At 43.1% G+C, this 17,067-nt stretch overlaps 1 protein-coding gene across 32 annotated transcripts in view; it reads left to right on the top strand.

The window, feature by feature from the left end:
* Positions 1 to 17,067, top strand: part of LOC144931758 (CLIP-associating protein 1-A-like) — an 85,264-nt gene that overhangs the window by 22,291 nt on the left and 45,906 nt on the right. For 13 of the 32 annotated variants that reach the window (XM_078856018.1, XM_078856056.1, XM_078856091.1 and 10 more), the window contains 14 exons: positions 6,498 to 6,680; positions 7,712 to 7,782; positions 7,976 to 8,068; positions 8,385 to 8,530; positions 8,657 to 8,792; positions 9,490 to 9,560; positions 11,027 to 11,086; positions 11,934 to 12,011; positions 12,325 to 12,492; positions 12,810 to 12,868; positions 13,524 to 13,739; positions 14,551 to 14,577; positions 15,681 to 15,806; positions 16,286 to 16,312. In XM_078856018.1, the coding sequence (XP_078712144.1) occupies positions 6,498 to 6,680; positions 7,712 to 7,782; positions 7,976 to 8,068; positions 8,385 to 8,530; positions 8,657 to 8,792; positions 9,490 to 9,560; positions 11,027 to 11,086; positions 11,934 to 12,011; positions 12,325 to 12,492; positions 12,810 to 12,868; positions 13,524 to 13,739; positions 14,551 to 14,577; positions 15,681 to 15,806; positions 16,286 to 16,312 (1,461 nt within the window). Of the gene's footprint in view, positions 1 to 5,091; positions 5,356 to 6,497; positions 6,681 to 7,711; positions 7,783 to 7,975; positions 8,069 to 8,384; positions 8,531 to 8,656; positions 8,793 to 9,489; positions 9,561 to 11,026; positions 11,087 to 11,933; positions 12,012 to 12,324; positions 12,493 to 12,809; positions 12,869 to 13,523; positions 13,740 to 14,550; positions 14,578 to 15,680; positions 15,807 to 16,285; positions 16,313 to 17,067 lie in introns of those variants that run through there. The other 19 variants (XM_078856080.1, XM_078856105.1, XM_078856104.1 and 16 more) reach the window with 6 other exon arrangements.

Raw genomic sequence — 17,067 nt, 5'->3', positions numbered from 1 at the left:
TTTTTTTGTGCTTTTTAATGCGTTTGGTTTTGGCATTTTTAGGTTAAGTAAAATCAAAGATCTTTGTTAAAAGAAATGTTATTTCATGTTGCAGTATTGTATTAAATCGCCTGGAGCCATTCAGTGCATTACGATTCACATCTGATATAATGCCCATCAAAATTAAATGGTGGTGTCTTTACGCTACAACGGAATTGCATTAAACACTTTCCCTCTTCTAACCCCTCCGCCCCAGACAATTGACGTTGTGATTGTGTGTCATGCACTGCTGCTGTTTACATTTCTGATGTCAAAGTCAAAATATGCCATAGAGTACAGCGTGGCGGCATGTTTGCATGAGTGCTGTGGCAGGGACATGACGGCTAGCCACGCTCGACGCTGGCATTACTAAGAGAAGCCAAGCCTGCCGTAGCGTCGCCCACTTTATCCTAAGAGCATTATGCCCCAGGCGCAGTGATGCATCTCCATCACCCCGTTTCTTTCGTGCGTGCTTCTTGTGCCTTCAGCAGGCGTGCTACAAGTGAGTTTGGTCTATTGCATGAAATCCATTCAGGATGATGCCATTCTAAATGGATTTAATACAGAATGGTTTGTGCTGTTTTGTATGATATTGAATATCTTTGCATTCGGCCAGGGGATTCAGCAGGTAAGCGAGCAGCTCGCAATCAAAAATATGCTAATTAAAATCCTGTTCGGAAGTTGACCAAGCCCATCATCCCTCCAGGGTTGATATAAAATGAGTACCGCTTCATGGGAAAGTCAGCAGTCATTGTTTTATGGATTTACTTATTCCCACCATATGGAATTTATACCACTGACCAGCAAATCACTTGGGCTTTTTAATCTTCTCTTATGGCATTTAAACACGGAATGATCAATGTATGCTTGTCTTTTTCGTTGTTTTACTTCACATTTTTCACTTAAATAAACATATTTTTCGTAAACAATGAAAGTAAATCTAAGTTAAATCTTTTCTAAAAGAAATTTAAAAAATTTAAGCTGACTGTCATTGTCTTTACATTGAGCTTTAGCTGTAACACTTGGTCGCATTCCACATTAGATGTACTACATAGTGGTTATATAAACATTGGAGTACAATCGTTATGTTAACATGACTTAAATGAAAATGTAGGTAGGAGGGAAAAAAACAGTTTGTTGATGCTGAACCTATCAGTTCATTACAGGCTTTTCGTTGTCTTTACGGAAATATAAGTTGTGTTCGAACCCTCCGTTTGTCGACACAATCTATTCCAGTCCAGTTCAGGTCTAATCCTTTGCATTCCTCCTTCATGAAGAATTGCTGATGTCAATGATGATAATCACGTGAATCCACTGTATTTCAATGCCCGATCAGGCCTAGTTCCAAAATATTTTCCCAAACGTATTCCTATTAATAAAGGGGAGCATTATTTATTTGTACATCATTGCTACAGGTTTAAACTATATTTTGTCATTGTTCATGAAGAATTGCTGATGTCAATGATGATAATCACGTGAATCCACTGTTTTCCAATGCCCGATCAGGCCTAGTTCCAAAATATTTTCCCAAACGTATTCCTATTAATAAAGGGGAGCATTATTTATTTGTCCATCATTGCTACAGGTTTAAACTATATTTTGTCATTGTTGAGTGCGTCAATAAATCGAGTACATTTTGTATTTGTACCATTCTTATAATGTGAGGCTTTTTATAGTGTAAGGCTTTCACAAAGGTACTGTGTTTCACAGGCAGAGTGTAGTAGTATCACAGGAGGGTGTGATGCTACTGTGCCATCTCAAATTAGTAACTTGCTGGTGATTTTTCAAAATAGGCAAATATGGACCATGATACTGGACCACAAGGGCTTGAAGTTTTATTCTTTAAAGCTTAGCCAATTATGTTTTGAAAGAACTCAGAATGGACTTTATTTCAAGTCATAGCTACTATTTAGTGGCAGATGCAGACAAGGTAATTGCACTTTCATGTATTTGGCACATGCATTAATTTCTAGGGATCCAATGGGCACATTTCTCTGGAGAGGTGAGTGAGCAGATCATGATCGGTGTGGGGAGGTCGCAGGGGTTGCATTCTCAGATATGTCGGGTAAGTGATACTTGGGACAGATGGGTGATGACTTCATTGCGTCTCCTGGGAGTGGTCACTCTTTCCCCAAACATGCCCTAATGCTCGGTAAAGTGCACCATAAACATCGTACCATCTGATGCTCGGATCAATGGCAAGTGTCTTCTAAGTCCATTATCGAGTGTGAATATGAACCTGCAGCATCTGCATGCAGTTAAAGGTCTGAATTTTGCATGCGGGGCATGTAATTGATGTTGAACGCGCTCATTTGATATGTTTACAACGATAAGGCATCAACCCACGAGGTCTTGATGCAAGTTTGATGCGAGGATTTAAACACACTTTGCTTCCGCTACATTTTTGGTCCCTGTTATCTTTTAAAAACATGATGACCCACTTTGAATAATCTTAGTACAAGTGCTGGGGAGCATATGTGCTGTACGCTTTCCAGGACATGAGAGAAATCCCCTTAACGGGAAATAGGGAAACCAGCATTAAAATAACATCCTCGTCCCTTAGCAGGTATCTCGTACACAAATGGCCTCAGAGACTAAGCACGCTTTTTCCTTCTGTTGAAATATCTCATGTCTAACAACGTCACGGTCCATCCGGCTTGGACTCACTGATACCTTGAGTGGTTTTGTTTAAGCTCGTCGTTAATGTTGAGACCGTTGTTACTGAGTATTTTGACCAGTTATACCCTGTCGCAAGTGTAGTCACCAGCAAATTTTGTTCTAGCAGGGCCTTGTGCGCATTAAGCAGGGTGTATCTAGACTCAGAAATCCGTTGATGGTTCTTTGTTATTTGCCCTTGAATATATTTTCCAGTAAACAAGTGTGTATGTGTGTGTGTCGTGTGGTGAGTGCTGGCTCTGGCCTTGCCAGGCCAGGCTGGTTCAGACATGGTTTCTCCTGGTCAGGGGCTGCCACTAGCTTGTGTACGTCGCTGTATATTATCTACTGACCTTGGGGTTTACTGGGAATCAGAAGTGGGTCAGCATTCATAGCTTTCGCAGTTGGCAAAGCTTGAGCCCAGCAGTAAGGGTTGCTCTCGAGCAGAACAAGGTATGTGGCTTTCCTGCTCTGCTATACATGGCGTGTACTCAAGCATGAATGTGTTCTTATGTGCTATTTTAAACTTGATTCGTTTAGTTGATGCCACTGTGCTCATAGTCTTTACCAACACCTGCCAAGTGCTGGCAATTGTGTTTAGGTGAAATTATATATTTTTGTAAGACTAAGTTTAAAAAGCAAAACGTTTTTTTAAATTAGATCAACGTTTAGGTTGATTGGCAGTGTTTTTCCAACCCACTTGAGAGGCATGCATACACATTTAGAAAGCAAAATATTTAGCTTTTGACCACAGTATTTTTTACGTGGACTTAACTATTGAAGACTATCAGTGGCACGAGGACAAACGTTTACCCGTTGCCTGTCGAGTGATAAGACCAAAAGGAGAATCGTGTCGGATGCTGTGCGCAGGCCAAGGATGCGTGGATTTATTTAATGTAGATCAGTTGCAGTCGAATGTGATTAAGAAGCACTGGTGCAATTGTTGAAATGTGCAGACAAAAACGAATGGTTTATTGACAAATGTGTTGTCCTGTTCATAATAGGTATGAAAGGTTGCTGATGCCATATATTACATTTGTAAAATGACTTATAGTAGAGCATTATAGTGTGGTACTAATTTATTTCAGTTGATTGTATTAAAACCATTCGTTTATTTTATCAGTATACTTTACATAACCGACTTCATCAAGTTATTTGATTAATTTTGTAAATAGCTAATGCAGTGTGTTGGTGGTGAAATTGTCGTGCAGTAATAAAAAACCTTATTGCTCAGGGCATTTGGATAATGCAAAAATGCTCTGCGTTTATGGAGACATATTCTTAGGTTTTTTCGGTAAAGTCACGTAGGTAAAACATCAAAATTAATGAAAATAAAATAAAATAAAAACAAAAAATCACGACGTTTCGGAGGCAACACAAGTCTCCGTCATCAGGTGGGACCGTCACAGCCAGCTTCAAATCTAGAATTAAGTTTATGGAGACGTTGACTGGCAGTTGTGCCGCCGATCATTGGGCAATAGTGTATATTGTGCATTTCTGAAATTTTATATTTTATTTAGAAAATGCCACACACTATCGCGTAGAGATGAATGGCAATCTCAGGCAGCAGCCTCTCGACAATTACAGTGTGACATTTCATCTTGAGTGAAACCGTGTGGCGTGGTGTGTGTGTGATGGGTTCCGCGTGAATTATTCCGCCTCTTTCGAACTGTTAAGCACAAGGGAATGATTGTCGTATTTTTAAGGGCAGCAGAGAAACTGTGCCTAGCACTAATTAAATAACGTCACTCTCAATCGGGCCCATTAATGAGCTCGGCTCTTTGAAGTTCTGTTCTTTGGCCAGGCAACCTCTAATGAAAGGATATCGTGTGTGGTTTAGCATTAGTGTGAATAATGGAGCTTGTTTCAGGACGTGAATTCATCGTAACATTTTGGTCATACTGAATTTATTTACTAAATAGGTGCACCTGATCTTGATGATATGAAATCGTTTCATCTCTTAAACTGTAACCGATAGAGAAATTACATTTGGTAAATTAAACAGTGCTCATCCTTTATATGTTTACGTAGTCTTGGACATTAAAGTGCGAATAGAGGATCACCTTTGCATTTTCTCATCATTAGAGTGAATCATCTGGAACTACAGTCACTTGAGATTCTTAAGAGCCCTAATTGCCGCTGATTGCTTTGTTGAAATGAGCAATTGAATTACCATGGCTGGTCAAAGTTCTCCGAGTGCATGCCATCCTCAGTTCATGGCAGCTTTATTGTCATTTGGGTCGAGGCATGGGAGACGTATGCGATGGCTAAGATGACAATGGCTTTGTCGGTCATGAATAGCATAGGCCTGACGCACCCCAAGCGGATGACATCATCGGCTCGAGGCGAGAAAGCGACCAATTTCAGGCCGAGCAGCAGGGTTCGCAGTTGCCACGGCAACGCGGAGGCGAATTCCTCCTCGGCAGAAAAAAAAGAGGCTGCGTTCGGTCAGCCGTGCGCGTACGTGTACGCGTGTGCAGTACGCATCCCCGCCGTCCGTGTCAGGGGTCACTGTAGCCAAACAATGGACAAGTGAGTGCACGCTTGTGTTGAGTGCAAATTGCTCGCTCATAGCGAGACGGTCGTTGGGCGCCATCGACGCTTTGAGTGAGGCATGAGCAGCCGGGCCGTGGGCGTCTGCATTAAAAATGCGAAGGTCCATCTGCGAAAGGCTCTGCTTCCGTGAGTTTGGACCGCACGCACTGGGTGCACGTTAATCGTGACGTAAAGTATTTTTGTGGGCGATGTTAATGCACCGGGTTATAACTGTGAAGTGTAATTTTTTTTGCATCTTCGATGCTATCTGGTTATGGCTCACGCTTTCTGCAGAGAGCATTAATTTCAGGGCTTGAAAGCGACCGGCAGTGATTGACCGCTATGCTCCTGAGACTGAATGCAGTGTGTTGATGACATGCCCGCTGCCTTTACCTGCAGGCCTGAAAAAGCAGCATTGCCGTAGCAGCTGTATTGTATTAGCGTAATGGAACATGCACACGCCCTGATGCCAGAATATGTTTTATTTTACATATATTTAAGGTAGCTTTAATAGGGAAACAATTCTGATAACCAGCACTTTCCAATGTGACTTTCATTGATTATCAGTTCAATAGGGGTGTACAGTTTCCTTCCCTTCAATTAAGTATTAACCGCTGAGCAGCACATATTTAATTAATCCAAGGACATGTCTTTGATCGTATCAAAATTCACTGACTATTAAGTCTTTGGATGCAGTTTCCTTTCATTATTGTGTTCATTTCTTTGCAGCTTTGTATTATGTGTGAATGCTGTGCCATTGCTGCCTGTGTATGCACTTGGGCTTTCAATTCGTTGTGGATGAATCCAAGTATGTTCTCTCAAACATTTACTGGACTTTAATTTGTGTCTGAAATTCGTCATGGTGTTTTAAGTGCATTTTTAGTTTGATAAACTGTAGCTTTACTTGCGTTGGTAATACCGTGATACTGTATGATGGACCTCAGTGTTGCTATGGCGTATTTTAATAATTCTTATGAAAATATGGGTAGATTTACATATTTTGATTCAATATTTTAATTGTTCACTAGTTGCCTTTAACCTGCGGTTACATATAACTGCAATAACTTGTAACGGTAAGCATTGTGTATGTATAAATAAGCAAACGACGTACCTTATCCTGTTACAAAACAAAGGTAATTTTATATCGACACCGTACGGCGAAGGCAATTTTAATGTCCTATATTTAAAACGTTGAACAAACTATGAGCTTTGGCAGCATACACTGGAGGTAGAGCCAGCGTGTTCATTGCCAGTAAACGAAGCCTTGGTACATTCGTGCGCGTGTGCAGAGAAGGGATTTGAAGAGGACGACTGCCTCGATGGCAACAAGCCGAGCTCGGCCCAGGCGCAGACCTCATTCCGTGTGCCCACGACGAAGAGGGTCCCAACAAACACGGCCGGCGCCAGTGCCAGCGCGGCCCCATCCCGGCGACCCACGCTGCCCACCGCTGTGGTCCGGCCCACCTCTGCTGGTAGGTGCCTGCCTCACTCATACCTACGGGGGCCTGCAGCACCGTGTGTGGCCCTGCCGCTCCTCGCATTGGGGTTGCGCCTCCTCACTCGATTCTACAGACTGTCGTCGATTGCTCTCGTCCTCAAGAAATTAAGTCCTGGACGTAAATTGGTGTAGGATTATAAGACTAATGAATGCTGTACAATGTCAATTAAATTATTACAGCACTCTTAATGGTTTGTTGATGAGTTGGAATGTAATATGCATCCGTAATTGGCAGTTGATTGGTGCCCACTTTCTCTGGGGAACGGTGCATAAACGTTACTCCTGTGCACCATATCTTCTCCATGACCTAAAAATGTGCCTGGAGAAAAATTAGCCTTGGCTTCAAGTTGATATTTAGGACAAGTCTTCACTTTGCACCTCGCCAAACGCTTGCCCTTGGTGGTCCACCTACCTGGTGAGCAGCCGCACACATGCACGTGACCTGTGTGAGGGCATGGGTTGCCAGATCGGTTCACTGGAGGAGAGAGAAAGGTCATCCCTCAGGGCCATTGTATATTGCGTTCGAGGGTTGCCTCATTATAATGACTTGCGTGGTCCTTTATTTGGTACACTGGGTATATTATTAAGATTTTTATTTAACTTAATATAAAATGCTTGTGCACGTGTACATCATATGCCGGCTTTCCACTCGATAAAAAAACTATGTTTTACAATCACGATAATACTAAATGCATTATTTTCCTGGAATTGTACACATTGCCATGGAATGCCACTCCTGCAGATTAATCTAGGTTTTTTATCTCATTATCTTAAGCCTTTCTCAGCTGCATGTGCTTGAATATTAATAACCAGGGAAATGTCCTCTTAGTGTGAAATTTGCATTCAAATGACAGAAACATTAGTGCTTGGTGATTATTTTCTCTTTGCATTGACAAATGCTGCTGCTAATGTAATTTGCTGCACTGCTCACAAAGGTTTGTGGATGTCTGCAGTGTTATAACAATAAACATCTAATTAATGTTATCTTTTTTTTCCTTCCAAAAGCCACAGCTGGAGCCGGCGCTGTGGACGAGGAAGATTTTACTCGATGCATAGAGGATGTCACTCCCGCACAGGTCAGAGTTTACCCCCCAGCCACCACTAATTAATGAGCTCTTGTCATTCCTGCAGACGGTTCTTGTTTGCCAAGTGTTTTTGAGAAAGAGCTAATCGACATTGTTGAAGTGTTTTGCTTTTGCCAGATGCGGTAACAGATATACCACTCGTCATAATGGTAATTCCCCCAGGGATGTTGTTTTTTTTCTTCAGATTTTCTCGACCCGAGACCTAGAAGAAAGCCTAGCCAAGGTCCGGGAGGTCTTGGCAGATGACAAGCATGATTGGGAGCACCGTGTCACCGCTGTGAGTTGTGAATCAAGAACACAATGGAAATGTTTTTTTTAAGTAAATGGCTTCCTCCGTTTTTACAAGATTTGTCATATAAAAATATCTATACCTCTTTTTATAGCATGCATTTATTTTTGTTTTCGTGAATGCGTTTACTTATGTATTTTAATATAATCTGCTCCTTACTGAAAATTGCATAGGAGACTTTAGACAAAAGCAATTGGGGCTTGATCCTGCACACACCAGACCTGTGTAGAGTTTGACCACGAACAAACCAGTCCTTCACATCCTTTTTGTCAATATGCACTGTGTGTGTGTGTGTTTAACACAGCTCAAGAAGCTGCGATCACTGGTGATTGCCGGTGCCACGGAATACGACTGCTTCTTTCAGCACCTCCGTCTGCTGGACGCCGCCTTGAAGCTGTCGGCCAAGGATTTGCGGTCCCAGGTTGTGCGGGAGGCCTGCATCACGCTTAGGTAGGTGCTGTGACTCCTGCGATCACCCTGCCGAGTGAGTGCTGCTCAGACAGAAGCTCTTGCTCTGACATTAGTCCAAAGGTACAGTAGCGATTGCTGACACTGTGTCTCCATTACCCCCATTAGCCACCTGGCCTTGGTGCTGAAGAACAAGTTTGACCATACTGCGGAAAGCACCCTTCCTACACTCTTAAACCTGGTGGCCAACAGTGCCAAGATCATGGCCACTTCCGGAGTCGTCGCCATCCGCATCATCATCCGGGTGAGCGATTGAGCGTTGGCGCTGCGTGGGGTGGCATGGCTACATGTTTTTGTATGCTCCATTCTGTCGTTTGGCGAGCAAGTGCCACGTATCTGGATGTGCAGGTTCCATCGGATGCACATACCTGGAGCTTTTACTGTGTCTTTTAATGGCTTGCTTGCTCCTGGATGGAATGTTCATTCTGGATTTGAAGTTTTCGTGAATGTAGGGATCCATACTCTTTGGTTCTTTCGATAAAGTCACGTAGGTGTAAAAATAAACCCCTTAACTCCGGCATCTCTCCCACTTCAGCATAAAATGTTTTTATTGCTGTGGTTGTCACGCCTGATGATGATTGCTTGTGTTGCAATCGAAACGTCGTGATTTAATTAATTTATTTTAATTCTATTTTTTCACCTACATGACTTTACCGAAAGAACCAAAGAGTATGGATGGAATGTGTTGTAAAAATATTAGTTTTTCTATGTTTGCATTGCAATTGGTCGTGTATTACGTGAGCTGTAGCTGGAGTAAATTATGCCGTGTGAAAATCTGCTGGTGTTTTGTGTGTATGTTGAACTTTAGCAAACCAAGTTAATCGGAGGTGTCTATGGATTGACAGCTGTGTACGCTGTTCAAACCGAATGCTGCACCTCGCTTGCAGAGTCACCTGTCTTGTGATTTGATGCTTTTTTAAGAACTTGTTTTCCTTTTGCAGAATACACATGCGCCGCGTCTAATTCCACTCCTTACAAACAACTGCACATCGAAATCTGTTGCAGTACGAAGGTATGTTCTTTGCAACTGTAGAGGTATAAAGACTATAGACAGTTTATCTCCATATATATAAAAGGCAAAGCTGTGAATATGTGTGTCTGTTTAAAATGTTTAGTGTACTTGCCGACATGCAACAAACTGGAAATTTGCCATGTGTGTACTTTCCAGACTGTACACCATGCAAAAATTATAAAAATACACTTTTGTGTTTTTTTTTTTTGGGGGGGGGGGGGGAGCTCAATAATGCATCTACAGTGATCCCTCGTTTATCGCGGTTAATGGGGACCGGAACACCTCGCGATAGGTGAAAATCCGCGAAGTAGGATTGGCCCCCTAGGAATTTCCGTATATGTGTGTGTGGGTACCAGAATGTTTAAATATGTATATTTATACTTATATATATATATTTTACTTGAATCTATTTAATTATAAAACCTTAATATTATACATTCTCTCTCTCTCTCATACGATACGTATTATGGTTTTCTACACTCACCAATGACAGTAGTATCTTGAGACTTGACTCCAGTAATGACGACGACGACGATAACAATGACGATGACAATGACGACGATGACAGACCTGTGCAGTTCGATGAATGTGATGATGAATGATGATGATGATGGTGTTACTGCACAGGTATAATGAGGCCTTTAAATCGGTTCGAATAATCCGCGATGCACTGAGGCCGCGAAACTTGAACCGCGAAGTGGCGAGGGATTACTGTATATTCTTTTTTGCACGGCAAGTGAGCTATGACGTCACATCTGTCATGTGACCCGCGCATGTGGAAGCGTAACGCATTGTAGTGTAGTGGTAAGCGCGCTGCGCTACGAACCCGGCGACCCGAGTTCAATTACCACTCACGGCCACCACCGGTGACGATTATTTGAACTGGTCCTGGACCTCCCCTAGGTCTACTCGGCCTCAAACGAGTAACTGGTGTGCTGTGTAAACATCGCCACTGGGGGGACAAAGGTGGCCGGGCGTGGTGAATTCAAGTTCCGGGCGAAGCCGGGTAGTAAAGCTCGTCCTCTATATGACAGCGCTGCACCTACAACTGCAGAGCTCACATCAGTCACTAGGAGCAGTAGCAGCAGTTAACCATTTTCTGCAGTACGTTACACTGAGTTTTTCTGTGCCTCTTAAAGTGGTAGTCAATAAGTCTGGGTGTGTGGAGAGTCATAGGGTCATGGTTCATCCACTTTGCTATATTGCTGATGATTACTATTTAATTAGTAGCCATGCACACACTAGTAGTAATTAATATCCCAACTTTGCTTGGACCTCTCCTAGCTTGACTCGACCATTAATTAGTACTCAAGGCAGTGTGTGAACATCGGCACCGTGGCTAGTCATTGTTCCTGCCATACTCGTCCCTCCTGTGCCATGCAGCTTTAATGGGTGCTTCATAACAGCCAATTACTGGCCTTATAGTCTATGAGGCTAAATGAGTGTTTCTGTTTGTGTGTCTGTAGACGCTGCTTCGAGTTCTTGGATTTGATGTTACACGAGTGGCAGCAGAACACCTTGGAGAAGTAAGTATTGACACAGGCTGGCGCCTGCCCCGCTATATGAACAGTAACATGGAAACTGTTCATAATTAATACTTTCTTCATTGTCGTGTCTGTTATACTCTATTCTGGTTAAAACACATACTCTATAATATAAAGAATAAATATCTCCTGAAAGTTATTTTACACTGGTTTAATGTTTTTATTTATAATTTCCCCAGGCGGTAGGCAGTGATAGATAGTCTTTTACATCTGTGATATGTATGCATTACATTGGTTGTAGTGTCAAAATAATGTGAGGTATCTAACAGTGGTGTGTTAAACAAGACCGCTTTGATTCAGTCGAATCTGGCTCTGCTGATGACACTATATTGAAACTGGTCCAGAGTTTGCTTGTATTCAACCAATGCTGCTGAAGTTATGCACTCACAGGAGGCCTCGTCGCTGATGGCATGTGTACAAAATATGTGGAGGGACAGATGTGTGAAGGAGATGTATTGTCTACTTATTTTGTTCTTTATTAGTGGTCCTGCAGTAGAACCTAAACATTCTTTACTGCCAGTGATCCCAGTTATTTATTTTTCCTAAGTCCACAGAAGTTCTTTATGTTGTGTGAAAATGGCCATTGCATAGCACCTATTGGTGTTTAGCCACTACGTAGGCACTTCTATTCATATCACTTACAACAAGACATTGGAAAACCAGTGGCTGATAATATTTGCCTAGCTCGGATAAAATGCAGAAGCGAATGTAGGAATCCGACCCCATATTCACTTGGCACGAACTACTTATTCGCTGATTACACTGCCATTAAGTAAATACTTTGTGGATGATGCTTTTGACGCCTTAACGTGCTCGGTGTTTTTTACAGACATATCGGCTTGTTAGTGGATACGATCAAGAAGGGAATCCACGATGCCGACTCAGATGCTCGTATGGAGGCAAGAAAGTGAGTGTGCATTACTGTATTCCCTACAAATCAACATTGGATTGTGGTATAAACATTTAACTTATTCCATTTTAATGGCAAATAAATAAAGTCATTGTGCATTTATTACATTCATTTACTAAAAAGTATATTTAATTATATTATATTGCATTTCTTACTTGAGAAAAAGTCTACAAATTTTAATCGTCAGCCAAATAGTGTGTTTATTGCTAACATCTCCCTTTCCTTCCTTGCCTCCTCCCCTCCCTTGTTATCTCCACCCCTGGTTAAACTTATTTTTCTCTCTCTTTTTGCCATCCCATAACTCCCGCAGAGCATACTGGGGCTTGCGAGGCAATTTCCCGGCCGAGGCAGAGACCCTGTTCGCAGCTCTGGAGCCCAGTTACCAGAAAGCCCTTCAGAGCCAGCTTCGAGGCTCCTCCAGCGTGGGCTCTCTGCCACGCTCAGACCACTCCACCTCCTCCTCCCAGGAGAGCCTCAAGTAAACACACCCAGCTGGCCAAGCCACACGTGTGCAATCTGTACGCATTCTCTGTCATGGGTCTCACATGCTAGTGTGTGCCGGTCCTTGAGCACGCACCTGCATGCCACTTTGTTGGCATCCCACAGCACTGACGTGGTACTACAGCAGAGTGTTCACAAAGTAAACCAGGAGTTAATGCCTTCTGCTTGTTCGTGGAGTTGGGCGACCCCTGGAATGCAGTGCAGAGTATTGCAAAATATTTATGGTGGTGTTAAATGTGTGTAAAAAAATCAATGATTCCTACTTGTAAATGTCAAAATGTGATTGTCTTGCAGTAGGCCAGCGTCTGCCAAACGCCCAATGAGCAGCCCCTCAGCAAACGCAACAGGCAGAGGTAATGTGGCACACACTGACTTTTTAATGTTTTACATATACGACTGAAGGAAGCATTCTTTTTTATAATCATGAGGATGTAGTTTTATATGTAGATTTATATTTCTGAAGAGTCAGGTTCAATGTGTATTAGAAAACATTTTCAGGCTCTAGGAAAAAGTGTTAAGAAGTGAAACCACCTGTCCATTTCTTGCATCAAGCCAATGTTTTCATGAGGATGCCCATCAAATATATTTTACGGCCCTTTGTCATTTAAGTGCTGGATAAAGGCCTCCCTGTGCCTTGTTGGTTTTGAGGATATTTTGTTCATACTTTATCATTCAGGTTGGGGAGCTGTGAACTCAAGTGAATATGTTTTAGAGTACTATCCACTGCACCACCGCTCCACCCCATGCCTTTGCATCACCCCTTTTTGAATTACATTGGGTTACATTTCTTGGAATCCATTAACACAGCTTGTTAAAAGCAACAACACTGCTTTCATATGCACAGCAGTGACCACCATTTGATACATTAAAAATTGCCAGCAAGTTCTGTGGATACTTAACGAGTCTACCTTTCCTGCACTTGCTGCTGCTGTGCGTGGTACCGCAGCCTGCAGTAGTGCGTGATTAACGTTCTGTGACGTGGCGCGGCCACGCTCGCTGTGTGTGCAGTGTCTGGCTCCTCCAAGTCGTTGACGGGGGTCCCGGCTACTGGCTCACTGACTCGCTCCCGCAGCGACATCGACGTCAACGCGGCCGCCAGCGCAAAGTCACGCGCCACTCCCCCCTCCTCCTCGGCCGCGCCGCCCGGCCTGGCCTCCCGCAGCGCCGCACAGCCCAGATTTGGTGCGGCAGCCGCCCTACCACCGGGATCCTACGCCTCACTCGGTACATCTCGCAAAAGCCCTTACAGGCACACTGCTGAATTCGTTTTGTCGTGTGGACTGGCAGACAGCTTTGCAATCAGGAAGTTTAGAGGAAAAAGGAGGGGGCACCACTTGAAGCCCCTTGAACCCTGTTCAAAGTAGCAATCACACTGCGCTGTTGGTGACTTATTCGCAGCTTTCACGGAGTGACACCAAGTTTGTATTAGTGTCTATTCGTTATCTGCTGCTGGGGTGGAAGTCCAGAGGCCAGCAGCAGTGCCCAGTTAATCCAATAAACAAAATTCTAAACCCTCTGATAACTTTTTGAACAACACTTATTGTGTAAATGTTTTAATTTTGATTTTGTAATATTTTTAAACAAATGTTTTCATGGAGAGCATTCCCACCGCATGCACTAAAACAGGCTTTTTCTCACCATTAACACTAAAGATCACAAGGTATTTAACTATCATACATTAATGTTTACAAAATGAGAGAATACTTTATTGACTTAAAGCTTTCGTGACTGCAGGAATACATATTCTATGGGCCTTTCGGTAAAGCCACGTAGATAGAAAAATAATAAAAATATCACGACGTTTCTTACCTGAAGACGGTTGCGATCGAAACGTCGTGATATTTTTATTTTTCTATCTACGTGGCTTTACCGGAAGACCCATAGAATAGAATACTTTCTTTACATTTTCAGTATCCCTGACAAAATGAGAGATTACTTTCTTAAGAATTCTAGTAGCCCAACTCAGATTGGCTGGCTCCTTGCTCTCTGGTCTGTAAATTAACACCATATCCTTGCCCTTTGCCTGCTCCCATAGCAAACGGCACACCAGACAATCCTGGGGGTAAGCTGTAAATGAATAGTTGTTCTTTGCCCTGGTGCTGTATTGGTCATTTAATGTTTGTGGCCCTTGCTTTTTACGAAGTATAGTCAACCATTTTCATCCATTGTGTCTCTATTGGCATTTATTCATTCTCATATCCTCTCAATATTGCATGCCAGCATTACCATGTCATTTTCATGGTTGTTTTGGGAAATTTGGTGGCGGGGGGAGGGGGGAGCCAGGTTGGTTTATACTGTTGACATTTTTTTTGGCAAACCTATCGTTTTTAATACTTCCAGTTTTAAAGGTGTTGCCACATTTAGAGGCACAATTTTGATGCAAAATATTATTTTGGCTTTGATATGTGTTGATGTACATTTGTGTTTTTTGTGGAAGGTTGACCACGCGTCTTGTGCTCTAATCACCGCTAATTCCACGTTTGTGATGTGCAGCATGCGGTTAGCATCATGACATGTGCCCGTTATTGTTTTATTCCCAGACGTAGCCTACGCTGACTATGCGTACGGTAAGGATAGAACAGGAGGCTGCTTTGGTGTTGCTGAGTTGCTGGAGGGTAGGCTGTGCATGGAGCCCCAGTGCAGGGTTAAGCACGAGCTACTCCCTTGAGAATCGGTCACGCATTGCAGAGGCCTTGCCAGGCTCCCCAGTCTTTTTTAGTTGCTCCACATGGAGACGACAACCATTGCCAGTATGCACCACTTGCCAGTGGTGACTTTGCACATGGGCAGCTGCTCGTGCCTATCCCCTTGGAAACAGTTGGTGTTGGTGCTTGGTTGCCATGTGCCTGATTCTGTTGGGGTTGCTTTTGAGGGATTTTTTTGTGTAAGACTTACTATTTTCTGCCATTCTATATAAATATAAAAAAAAATTGCCACAAGGGCGTTCCATTTCTGATTGCATTTTTATCTTTGGAAGCGGTCATTCTTTTTGAAGCGTTGTGGCATCACCATGATTGTCTATTAAGTGTGTTAAGCGTTTTCCTTTCGCAGCCCTAATTTTTGAAAAAAACAGACACAGCTTGCTGTGTTTCTCACTTGAACATGCGAGCGTTTTTTGTACTTTCGGATCGTGTCTCACTGTATGTCCCGTGGCGCGCACGGCAGGACGGGTGCGCTCGCGCCGCCCCAGCGCAGGCAGCACCCACAGCACCCACAGCACCCACAGCACCACGGCCTCGTCGCCCGCCGACTCCCGCGGCCGCACGCGCACCAAGATCTCCCAATCGCAGCGTGAGTGATGCGGCTTCCACCTACTGCCGGGCCCCTCAGCTGCAGCCCACCCCGCCTGTTGTTGCATTCGTTTGTGCGTGCGATTACTCCTGACAAACTGATAGTGGCCTTTTATCTGACTGACTTTCCCTGCTGCCTGTAGTGATCTTAGTGTGGTATAAAATATAACATTCAAATCCATGGAATTGATATGAATTCTTCTTGCAAAGCATGTGTTTGTTGGTGATAGCCTGTGAACCTACGTGAAGTACTTTTTTTTCCTGGAAAAGTTTATTGAAATGTTCTTGAAGAAAACTAACAAACACATAGCCCTGCAGGGCACCTGCCCGCCGTAGCAGTCCGAACTGTGGTAACCGTGTCTGCACTAAACCGCAGTGATTCTGAGACTGCATGGTGTGTTTGCACAGTGTCTGCCGCTAACTGTATGTTCCTATCCCTTTGACATGCTCCCCCCCCCCCCAACCTGATTGCGCTCTCAGGATCCAAATCCGCCAATCCTGGTGGTGGTAAGAGAAATTTGAACATTTGGTCACAATCCCACTCGACAAGTCATCCCTTCTGCCAAAATCATAATTGCTTAGTCGCCCCATATAATCTAAAATGAGTTCCACAGAACTTGAAGCAATAACAACTGCCTCAAAATGTCATATGCTTATCATGATCCTCCTCTTGTGAGTCACAGGCTGTTCAAGTTGTACTTAAATCTGAATACAGGGGGCGCTCAGTGCACATCACTTTCCATTCCTATTGGACGCTCCATTCCTTGCCAGCATGTCCTGCGGAGAGATGATGGCGGCTGTCTCCTTCCATTCTTCTTCAACGTTGCAGTGGGATCTTTGCTTACAGCATCATGATGCCGCACATTATTTTGACCTCAATTTGTAACATAAAAATTGTTTCTACAAACTATGGCTTTTTATACACCAAAGATTATTGTCACACAGCAGAATGGTAGTTGTTTAATTACAGTAGACTATCTATTATCCTCGTGTGGTTTATCTAATTTTTGGATTAACTGCGCACCTGAGATTTTGACAAATTAATAACTCGTGGATTTTCCCTTAAACCCAAATTAATGATTTCAAAACAGTTATACATCCTTTTTCTTGGAAATGTTTATTACAAGTCAAGTGTTTAAACCGAGCAAATATGTGCTCCAGTTATTCCGAAATTCACATGATCACCTTTATGGTACATTAGTTGCATATCTTTACAACAGTGGGTGGAGTTTGCTTGATGTTGATTGGCGTGGCTTTGCTTT

The sequence above is a fragment of the Lampetra fluviatilis genome, chromosome 1 (genome assembly GCF_964198595.1).
Source record: "Lampetra fluviatilis chromosome 1, kcLamFluv1.1, whole genome shotgun sequence".
In the NCBI taxonomy this organism is placed as follows: domain Eukaryota; kingdom Metazoa; phylum Chordata; class Hyperoartia; order Petromyzontiformes; family Petromyzontidae; genus Lampetra; species Lampetra fluviatilis.
The sequence above is the reverse complement of the archived record's forward strand: the minus strand, read 5'-3'. Positions and strand labels throughout refer to the sequence as shown.